The sequence below is a fragment of the Crotalus tigris genome, unplaced genomic scaffold (assembly GCF_016545835.1).
Source record: "Crotalus tigris isolate CLP2741 ecotype Arizona unplaced genomic scaffold, ASM1654583v1 scf7180000023772.879304, whole genome shotgun sequence".
Classification (NCBI taxonomy): Eukaryota; Metazoa; Chordata; class Lepidosauria; order Squamata; family Viperidae; genus Crotalus; species Crotalus tigris.
In genome coordinates, this window is record NW_024100175.1 from 626,335 (window position 1) to 638,409 (window position 12,075).

The 12,075-nt window shown below is 38.5% G+C and overlaps 1 protein-coding gene across 1 annotated transcript in view; it reads right to left on the reverse strand.

The window, feature by feature from the left end:
- Positions 1 to 596: 596 nt before the first annotated feature.
- The window catches only part of LOC120298189 (parkin coregulated gene protein homolog), a 115,415-nt gene continuing 103,936 nt past the window's right edge, over positions 597 to 12,075 (reverse strand). The window contains exon 3 of the mRNA XM_039321643.1: positions 597 to 1,065. Coding sequence (XP_039177577.1) covers positions 905 to 1,065 — 161 coding nt within the window. The 3' untranslated portion in view covers positions 597 to 904. The remainder of the gene's footprint in view (positions 1,066 to 12,075) is intronic.

Consider the following 12,075-nt stretch of genomic DNA (forward strand, 5'->3'; position numbering starts at 1 on the left):
TTGCAACCTGCCAGTTCACTCGCTAGGTGTGTCATGCCTGAGGGGAAAAAATTGTTGTGCCTATGCATCATAAACATGGTATATGCTTATATTTCAGCCAACAGAAGCAGTAGGCAGACATCCTGGAGGAGGACTACAAATAGCCAATCACAAAGGTTTAGAATGCTTGCCAACAACACCCATTGCCTTTCTAGACACAAACCACAGGGCAACACTGTTACTATAAAATTTTGCTTGCAGGCTGATCCATTTTCCTCTCTTGCCATGCTACTTTTTTAAAATGGGGAGAAAGAAATAAGAAGGCATTTTGTTTGTTTGAAAAAGGCAAACACCTGGAAGCTTGGATGACACATGTGTTTGACTCATTAATTACATTTATGAAGGCGCTTTCTAATGGGCTGCACAAAAGTCCCTCCTGTAATTCATAGAGATGCTCAACAGTTTTATTGTAAGTCGGGGCCCATTATTCTGCCCAGCTGCTAGAGAACCACTGCTGAACGATTGTCTCTCCTATTAAGCAGTCAGCATAAACTCTCCTTGTTACAGCCTGGGACATCGCCTCCAGGGCAAGCGTACACAGAAGAGCAATTGCCGAATTGCGTATGAAAATTATAGTTTTATTGTCCGTACAAATGAAGGTTTGACTCTGACACCCGCTCTGCTCTGCTTTTGTGATAAAGAAGCAATTCTTTCACCAAACAAATAAGCACAGCACACCATTGTAATCCAAGAAACAGGCACTATTTATGCATCGGAAAGACAGGCTCACATTTGTACTGAAGAGCTAAAGAGTCTAAGGTCCCAGAAGCTGCTTTTTTTTTTAATAAATTGGGGATGGGGTGGGGGATGGAATGAGTACCAAAACATCAGACAGAGTTGAAAAATGCTCATGGCATCATTCTTGTTAATTTAACAGGCATGACTGATAAGTTGGGACCATGTATTTTATGTTTATGTAGGCATCTTCACCACCATAGCGCTCAAAAGCTTCCAGTGTTTCTTGAATCAAGTCTCCAATATTTTCTCGCTTCTGCTGGCTGTAGTCAATGCCATCGCCAGAATTCACTGAAGAAAAAAAAGAAAGAAAATTAGTTGTGGTGGTTGAGGGTGCTCCAACACTGGGGGTTTTCAAAACAGACTAGCAGGATTCATTGTATCTAATACAACCTTTTTCTGCTACGTGTCATTGGTAGTGTAGGTTAACGGTACTTTCACAGGGTAACTTCCTCATTTTTGGTACAACTAGAAAAGCAAGGAATGTCTTAAAACAAATACAGTTCTATCTTCTTGCAAGTTATTCAGCAAAAACCTCCCAGGCAGACTGCAAAGTTTCTTCCAGCCATATTGCTGACAGGAGAGCATGTTCTGCCAACCAATAGGTTACTCTTGGTGTGTATGGCAATGTGGATGCATTGATGGAGTACAGAGACTAAAGAAAATGAGAGCCACTTCAAATGTAACTTGATGCTGTAGAGTTTGCCTGAAATCCAGGGCTCCAGGCATTCCCTCCTACATAAGTGAGGGGGCTGCCCAATATCTAAATATCTATTTGTAGGGACATTGCCATGAATCTGATACTTCATATCCATGCCAGTGTTTTGGTCCACATTTAACCTTGCTTGATAATGAGTTGATACCGAGGCAGTCAATTAGTTCTGAGTAAGCTCAAACCTAGGAACAAAAGAGAAGGAAGTACAATATCGTATTATAATGACTATATTACTATAAATTGTCAGTAGATTGAGACTATTGCCAAAAAATGGGGTGGGAAGACTTACCCAGAAAGAAGATAAAAACTGATTTGCATAATATTTGTATATGGTAATCTTAGTGCATGGATACAAATTTAGAAATAACTGCTATCTATCTATCCTTGTTGCTATGTCATGGTCTTTTAGTTTTGAAAAACAGATCTGGTTGCCATATTGCATAGTAAAATACATCTCACTGGAGTAAAGAAAACAATGACCAAATGAGCTGGGATTCTGCTTTGTTTGCTCATTTTTCAGGATAACCTTAAGACCATGGCTTCCCCTAGTTTATTAACCCTTTTATATTTAAATTGGACTTGCATAGGATAATCTGCAAATGGAGAAATGTTTCCAGGAAAAGAGAACATATGGCCATCCTGCTCTCATTAATACTCTGCTGGGCCTTTTGCTGCTGTCTTAATGAAATTGACGGTGTTAGAATACCCTCCACGATACCAGGAAGATTCTGAATCATGAATTGGTTCTAGATGACAGGCCAGGCAGATTTCAGTCTCAGGATCTGAAGCTGTCTTCTAGCTTACAGTTGATGAGTGAAGTGCAGGGAACTGGATACCTAACAAAGGCTTTTGGCCGCTGCCAAACACCAGAACTAGTTGTTCAGGGAGAATGAGTTCAAGACTGCAGAACTGGCACAGAAGATGCTGTGTTCGTTAAAAAACTCTTCTACTGAAGAAAATACAATATCATCTTAATTCACTCAATTTTCTTCTGAAAAAAATGTATTGAATGAAGTCAACGTCAAGAATAAAAGTTATTAGAAGTTCTACATCAGAGCAGTGTTTTTCATCTCTTCTGCAGTGAGGCAGCTCAAGAGCTTATTGGGAACACATATTTGCTGCAAGATGACATTCTAGATACTGGTGCAAATATGGAATACATGTAAAATGTAGACAACAACCTTTTTTCTTAGGATTTTGATGGCACACATGTATTTGAAAATAGGTCTCAAAGATATAGAAAAGTGCCATTGATCTCAATGAAACATAAACAACTTCTACTTTAATATTCTGTACAGTTTCAGTGATGGTCAATGGGACAATGCTGGAGTAATGTTAATAAATCACGGCCATATAAGGGAGCATCCTACAACTCGTGAAGCAGAAGTATATTCAGAATCATACCAAAAATAATTTGGCAATAAGCACTGGATGATTTAGACATTTGGCAGCAAGACACTGACTTTTTCAATCTCTTATATCTTTGGCTCTAACCCTGTCTGGAGAGGTGACTGCTGGAAGGTTATTTCATGGCTCATGTGACATTAAGTGAGCTCACTTTTGTTAATAGCAGACAGGTGTCTAAACCATAAAACTCAAGAGCTCTTCTAACACAATTCATCCATTCCAGTAGCAATATTAGAGAAGTCAACAAAACTATGAAAGACGCCACATAATCTTTTCTGTCTGGGAGCTGCAGCTGACGCTTTTCTGTTTCAGGTGTCTGAATTTTTAAAAAAATAAGCTCCTGGATTTTTTAAAAAAAAATGGAAAACTGTAATTAAACAATGTTTCTGTTAGGTTTTAAACAGGCAACCTTCTGTATCTAAGTGAAGATCTTAACTGCTATGCTATTTGGGAGGCAAGGGGGGAGCAGAAGGTATAGAACCTATTAGAATGCAAGGTAAGCATTGACTAGAATGCAGGGTAAGCATTGCTAATATATTGTTGAGATTAGCTTACAGAAATGCTCTGGTGCAGGGGTGGTGAACCTTGGCTCTTTTATGATTTGTGGACTTCAACTCCCAGAATTCTTGATCCAGCCATGCTGGCTCAGGAATTCTGGGAGTTGAAGTCCACAAGTCATAAAAGAGCCAAGGTTCACTACCCCTGCTCTAGCAAATGGGGTTTCCAAACTTGGCACCTTTAAGACTTGTGATATCAACTCCCAGAAGTCCCCACCTAGCATGGCTGGATGAGGAATTATGAGAGTTGAAGTCCACAAGTCTTAAGGTTGCCAAGTTTGGAGACTCTGCTCTAGCTGCAATGCAAATGGACAGAAGGATTCAAGACAACATAAAAGGGAGAATGATGTTCAAAGTAGAAAAACACACCTTCAAAGTCATTTGAAGGTGAACAGGGGAATAATGGGGAGAGGTGCCATCCTTTTCTGCCCTTCAGAAATTATTGCCTGCCATTTTAGCAATGAGAAAACTGGACAATGAGGATAGGTCCAGTCTAGGTTAGTCATTTAAGCTTCATATTGCTAAGACCATACAGAATCAGGCATTTTTATAAATATTTATTCTTCTGGAAACTCAACCTCACATTCATGAACTAATTGCAAAACCTTTGGTGATTTCATATTTCTAGATACATGTCTTCACTCTAGACTAGAAAGTAGTCACATACAGTATATGCAGAAGAACAGCTAGGGACAGAATATAGAAATCAAACCCATATCTCTGCCACCCCCAGAGATTAAATCTTACGCATTTTCATCCTCTTCTTTTGAGTTAACATACTCTTAGCCACGCCTTTCCCAGCCTTGAGATTGGCATGGACCAATTTAACGGTGCCCTTCTCTGATTTGGTTTCTGTTTCAATCTACATCCAGTAGGACAATACTACTGAAAGCTGAGCAGTGTAATGACCTTCAAGGCTGGACCTGATTTCATCAACATGCTAATACAAGTTACAAATTGGCCCTGGATCCAGTCACTTTTCTAAATACAAAAGCATTATGCAGTCTACATCTCTGTCTCTAAAGCTCAACTATATAAAGTTAGTTCATAGGTCTTTAAAAATGACATTCTCAGCAGAAAATATTTCAGAATTAGAAAAAAATGCTAACTATATTGAACAAAGAGATCCATAGGTATCATAACACAAACACTATATCACTGCGTCTCCCTCAGATCATTAGGTTTTCTAATTTGAGGTTGTTTTTTTTTAGCATGGCATGGGCATCACTGATTTGTTATGAAAAGAGCAAGGAAGAGCATTCAATTGGGGCTTGAAACTTAAACCTTTCAAAAAAGTTGAAGTTCATTGGGTTAAGCTTGCAGATTACATCCTAGCTAGATGGACGTGACTGGGAATGCTCCAAGAGCATCAAACTGGGGGAAATCTCAAGGCAATCCCCATTTTCTCTGCTTGGCAAAGTCAGGGGTTGATAGAGAAGGGCATGGCATTTTAAAAACATCAGGCTTGTTGTTTTTAACATCTCAGAATAGGTATGGTATGCCTACTTCAGTCTGAATATACCCAGTGCTATCGTTATTCTGGTGCTAAAGGAAAAGGAGAAAGAGGAGAGATCTCATTACAGAATGCACTCCTTTGGAGTTCGGAAGCAGCATGTACTGTAGGCCACAAGTTGCTCATCATTTGCCAGGGGGCTCACTTGATGCCAATGGTTGCTAAAACATACAGTGATTCAACCTTCCCCAAATATTTTGAGGATGACTTCCTTAAATCTGGGTAATGGATCATGTCCCCCCCCCCCTCAAATATTAGCTATTTTACAGAAAAGAAACACAGAATTACTTTTGCATGTGTGTATTGGAGGGAGAGGGAATTAACAATCATTGTAATCGTACTTATGTGAGATGTGGCAATAGTTTGTTCCTGTCCAGAAAATTAGGGGAAAGATGCCAGAGTAGCAAAATCACTCTACTGTAGAAGATATTGCGGCTTGGAGGATTGAGTAAAAAAAAAAAAAAAAAAGGTGAAAGAATCTGACACTAAGAGAAGCCACATAAAGAATGGCACCAAATTATGCTCAGACAATCGTTACTGACAATGTATGTTGTGTGCCAGGCTCCTCTCCTCAAGACAGCTATACTGTTTTCTCTAATTTCATGACCCAGTTTATAAACAACATTGCCAAAAGGCTATTTCAGCAAAGAAGTCACCCACTAAGCCCACAATAGCTGCTTTGCACAGCGATAGGAATTAGCAAATCTTTAAGGCAAAGTTGGGAACGATTAACCCACCAGGACAACATCCACCCCAGCATTTGCCAGCACTCGACAGATGAGTCATACTGATTTCCTCTGCACACCTAAGGCTAAGAATCTAGTCATAATAATAATTAGAATGAAAACATGAAGAGGGGAGAGCATAAAAAAAAACCTGCCACCGATGCACAACATTTTCAGTCTGCCTGTCTCTGGTGTAATGTTATTTCTGGGTTATTTATTGTATAGTGAACATGTGGGCAACTAAAAAGAAATAGCTGTCTGTATGATGCCAGAACCTGGATTGGATTCAAGCTGTTTACTGAAGTTTCCCTCAGTGGCAGAGAATTAATCAACATGAAGAAAAATTTGGAGGCCACATCTGTCTTGCCAGGCTCCCAAAGTGAAATGTCTAGCAGACACAGCATGAAGCAAAGGATCTTGTCCTAGGAAGCAGAACAGTTATTATTACTATGCATAGGGAAAAAAAATACTCATTCAACACATAAAAGAACTGCTGATTTAAGCCATTGGAATTAGAAATAGTGAGAGCTCAGAGAGTCAACAATTTCCAGATTATTACCTGCATAAAGGTGCTTATTATATTTAAAGGTAGCTTCTGTTTTCTTATCTCTTAAGAACTGTTTCAGGTGGTGAGGTAAGGCAATATTTAAATTGGGACTAAAGGGAACCAATAGGAGTCAGTGGCTACTACTGGGGGATTTGGTTGAGGAGACATCCGTTGCCATTGCCGTTACCACAAGAGGACATTTCTGCATCAATACGCTGCATGCACCTCCTTCCCTCTTGCAGGGATGAGACGACAATATGCTGACTTGCAAATTAATCTTTAAATTAGATATTTTAACTTGCATAACATAACATGAACACGTTTGGGATAAAATTGAGCTTTGATTCCACTTCTGACACTTATCCAAAATGACCAGCACTATGTCCTTACTATTAGCAAGAAATATTGCATGTGGCATGATGAACTAAGGTTCAAAACCCATTATTTGAAAATGTCAATGAGGCAAAGGAGACCAATATTCATGAGGTCATTGATGACTGTAGCATATTGGAGATTGTGAGTTGGAATGTAAAAGGTGCATGAATTAGTGCCTTAAATGAAAGAAAGAAAAACAGGCATATTATAGGTAAAATTAAGATAAGCTAAGGATGTAATGGATCTGAATGAAATGATCTGATCTTGTGGAGTGGAAGAAATGAAGCTGTAGCTTTAATTAAGAATAAAATAGGTAAACTGTGGATGAGAAAGTAAGCAATGTTGCCATCTAGAAGTAGGAGCATAAGAAAATAGGAATTCACAGGCTGATGATAGTTACATATTACACTCCAATTAATGGTACTAATCAAAAACTCACAGGTGACTTTGGAGAAAAACTGTGCAACATTTTGAACAAATGGGATGGGCTTGAGGAATCATTCTTTTAAATGCCATAAATAGTTAGGTAAGAATAAGATGACGGCATACAAAAAATGATTAGGCCATTTGGAGATTCAAGACAATGGTTTGGTGAACACCATCAATATTATAGAATGCCATAGACGTGTGTTATGCTAAAGGAAAGTATGAAAAAAGTTGGTGAAATAATGATGTGAAAGAGATTGTGGAAGAGAAATAAGGCATAAAAGGGAAGTGCTGCTGTAAAAATGAAGACAAGGGAATTATGTTGTACAAGGAGGAAAAATGATTGCAAAGTATATAATAAAAGACAACAAGAAAGAAATAAAAGAGAAAATATAGATCAGTATTGATGGAATTAAAAAAATTGTTTTGGAAACGGATGAAAAAGGCTAAACAAGGAACCTCCCATAGACTAACAACATAAGAAGAAAATTGAGGAAATTATTGGTGATAAAACTAATGTGAGGGAAGGTTGGAAGGAATATTCTCTGTGAGAAAGAGAGTGAAATGTTGAAGAGTAAAAATAAAAGAAATAGTATAAATGTCAGTATCTAAGAAAAAACATTGAGTAAAAGTTGCTAAAAGCAAAGTAAAAAAAAAATGCTGTGAAAACATTGAAAAAGACTGAAGGCGTAGTTGGCGTAACAGGAGAAACATTAAATAATGATCATGAAATGGCTATCTAGCTTGCTTATTGTTTGTGAGAAGTCTGTAACTGTATTTGATAATTTCAAAAATACTGACACCATTCCAGTTTGCAAAGGAAAATAGAGGAAGAGTGAAAGAAAAAAATTATAGTGGAATTATTATTTTTTTTCAGGGTAGCCAGAAGGTCTGTAATAAAATCTCCACTGAAATGTTATGAGAGGTGACACTGAGCAAAATTTTTAGAGATACAGTCTGGCTTTATGCCAAGGAGGGAATGTGCAGATTGGAGATTTGTTCTTCAGCCATATATGAATATATAAATATATTAAAACTTTGTGGATTTTGGAGTTGGAACTGCTTCCCAAATCCCACAAAAATGTTATTTGATGGAAATAAAGCATATATAAGAATAAATGGAATACATGGGGAATAGTTCAACCCTAAGCAGGTAGTAAGACAAGTGTAAAAATTCCACTCATTGCTTAATATATTTATTGATAAATGTATACTGTACATAACTTGTGGTGCTTTTAATGTTATGTCAGTTGTGGATGTGAACGTACGCAAAATTTTGTATGATGGAAAGCCACATTACTGCTGCGCAAGGCAATCAGGAGCATGGCTCTAACAATGTTCCAGAGACCAAGAATGGAAAGTGGACTGAATGATTTCAAGTTGTATATAAATGGCAAAAAAATAATAATGAAGTAGGTGAATTTGTATACCCTGGTAGAACATTTACCAAAGATACAGAAATAGATGCAGAATCTTTGTGATGCAGAAAGGCAGATGAACAATAGATAGTATCTGATTTGTCTAGAGAAACGAATGTAAAAGAAAAAAATTGGCTATCTGTAAGAAGTATGCTTTTGTCCACTTCTTATATGGAAATGAGAGCTGAGTATGTCAAGAGACATAGAAGTTAAATGCAATCAAATGGGCTACTTAAAAAGTGGATGCAATTAAGCAAGAAGAAATAAGGTCAAGTATAAATGTGTGATGAATGAATATGTATTGAATTCAAAAGTCAGTGACTAACACAAAAGAAGCAAAGCCAATAGACTGGTTATAAAGAAGCTGATTGAAGATATATGAAGGAAGAATGAATGGGTCAAGATGAAGGGGAAGACTAAGGCAGGTGGATGGATGAAGTTAATGAGATCCTCAAAGAAAGTAATGTGAGAAATTTAAAGAATAATGACAGTTCTTTAGGTGGCATAGGCATGTGATAGAAGCAAGGATGGCAGGCAAGGATAAAAAAGATACAGAGAAGTACAGTAAATGGATTAGTATAAATTAGATTCCACCCCCCTTTTTTTAAAAAAAAATAGCAATGTCTCCTCCTACCCCTGTCTGCAAGAAATATTCTATCTTTACAGTGAAACCCAATTTACATATTTTTTTTACAAGAAAGGATAAGGAACAAGAAAAAAGCAAACCTGCATTGAGACATAATATTATTAAAATAATTTTGCTATACTTTATTGTTTCGGTAAGTGGTTTCCTGACCTTCAGAATGCATTTAAACTTATATCCCCTTTTGGCTGAATTTTTAATAAAATGAGCTGGATCCAAAAAGGGAAAGGTTGAGAATTATTGGTTTAGATTAGACCATTTTTGGGAAAGATTGCTGCTGGACATAAGGCTTGTTAGAAGGAAATGAGTTCCAGTACTGAATAAAATCTGTTCATATCTACAGAAGTTTTTTTAGAGTGAAAATGTTCTATAGTTATTCTTATTCTTCTACTTATAGGGGTGACGGTTGTCTGTTCAAGATATTTAAACTTTAGGTTGTGATCAAACATCTGTTAAAGCAGTGACAACACACTTGACCTTGCAGCTGACTTTTTCTTTTTCTCAAGGTTTCGGACATCATGGAAGAAATAAATTGAAACTGGAATGATTGAAAGACAGAAAACTCACCTCGCAGGATTTTAATAGTTTGAGCCCGCCCAGCTTCTTTTTGAAAAGAAGAGAATTCAAACAGAGTTCTGAAGAGCCATTGAAATAGATGGCAAAATTCCAGCTTAATTTTTTTCCTTACAAAGATAGGAGCCCTGATGCCCGGATTCAACCATTTTATGGAGAAACTATCTATAATACCTCTCTCACTCTCACATCACATGTCATTAAATATTCACTCTCACTATCATCTTCGCCCAAATTTCCATTGCTCTTCGATTCAATCATTTTCATTTCTTCCAGCCTTAAAAGCTTGAGAACATGAAAGCTGAATTCTTCCAAATGATGGGTGTGGGGGGTTCTTAAAAATTAGTGTTTGGGCATTGAACTGCTCCCTGCTCCTCAGCAACAAAAGTCTTCTTGCCTCCATTCCTCAAAAGCAAAGAGAAAAACCTATCTCCCATTCACATTTTCATTGTGTGCCTGTGTCTGGCCATTTACAACAACATAACAAGTCTTTGCAATTGTTAAGGAGAAAGCTGGTCTTCTCTGAAGGCACCATTCTGTTTATTTGTGTTAAAAAGCCTTTGCTAGTTGTGATGCAGGAAGGACAGCCTGGCAGGGGGCATTTTTGCAGCCAGGTTCACAATAGCTTTAGTCATGATTATAGCATATAATATAGAACCCCTAGCTATGTGTGAAAGAAAAAAAAGTAGCCATACCCTTAGTCCAGAGGCTGGAAAGTGAGGTGAGGCAAGTGTTATTTATTGCTTTCAAAGCAGGGAAAATCAAGCTACCGTAAGTACTGTTTTTACCAGGATTATGAAACTGACTAGAAATCAAGTAGGATTAAGACTATGTTTACTGATAACTCCTGCTTATATAAATAAGGAAAATCAATCAGGCTTGTTTTTTAATATAAAAGTATTGTGAAAGTAACTAGAAACCAATGAGAAGGTTTAAGATCAACTTCACTGATAGGTTGTCATTATTCCTTTCCTAGAATCGATTGCAGCAGACGGAGAATGCAAGAGCTGAGGAAGCATGTGTCCAAATGCCATGAGGCATGGAAAAGGAGGAGCAAACTTAACAGGGTTCCCACAAAACATAACCGTTGTGAGGAAAAGAAGTAAGGAAAGTAAACCCAGCTTGTGCTGCTTTTAGAAGAACTGATGCTGTACAGGCTTAGAAAAAAAAAATGACTCAACTTTCAAAATTAACCAATATGGCAGCTGGTCAAACACTGCCTATGGAAAATCCCTAGAAAGTATTTAATTTTGGCTGAAGAGTGTATGTAATGAATAATCACTCAAATCCCTACCTTTGGAAGGAAAGTAAGAAATAGAAACATGTGCAAATGTAATCCAAAATGCATAAATGTATATAGCCTTCTGTTGACTCAGGTTATGGTTTCTTGTCTAGCTCAGTAAAAATTATTATACCTAATTGGAGATATGGAGCATGAGAGATATGGAGCATGAGATTTCCTAGAATCCTAGATCAGGGCTTTTCAACCAGTGGTATGGGTACCACCTGTGGTACATTGGCACCTGGCAGGTGGTATGTGACCATCCTAGAAAAGTGGTAGCGGGGGAGGGGAATGAGCTGAACCAGTGGCAGCACCGCACAAGCCTGAGCGAGAGATGGCTGGAGCTGCAGGGTTGTCAGGGCTCAGCGGAAGCACCAGGATCAGTGCCGCTTTCCAAGTGATTGGCACTTCTTCAGGACTGTTAGGGCTCAGTGGAAGTGCTAGGATCAGCGCCAGGCTCCAGTTGGAGCTCGGCGCTGATCTTGGAGCTTCTGCTGAGCCCTGAAGAAGCACCAATCGGCTGGAAAGCAGCACTGATCCTAGTGCTTCTGCTGAGCCCAGAAGAAGTGCCGATCAGCTGGAATGTTGCAGCCTCTCCAGGGTCTTGTGATTTACATTCAGATGCTTGGCAACTGATTCATATTTATGATGGTCACAGTGTCCCAGGGTCATGTGAAGTGACCAAAACCTGCTGCAACCACCCAGCAGACGGGGGGAATAAAAACCAAACATCTCCCCCACCCCACCCCCGCTGCCAATCCTCAACAGAAATGCTCACAACAATGGAAACCTCAGACAGGAGGAAGAGCGCTGCCGGGTGGGCAGGCAGATGTCTTGCTCAGCTGTGGCTTGGGGGGCACTTTTTTCAGTGCTATTGTAACTTCCAACAGTCATTAAGTGAACTGTTGTAAGTCGAGGACTACCTGTACTTTATCACTTTTTTCTTTTTCTTTTCTTTTTTTTTTTTTTGGTCATCAAGTTTTTGACACCTTTCTAGGCGATTGGTGGTACTCGGATATTGCCATATCCTAAAAGTGGTACGATGGATGAAAAGGTTGAAAAGCCCTGATCTAGATGATACTTTTTAAAATAGAGAGGCAGTAATGGGGCACAGGATGTG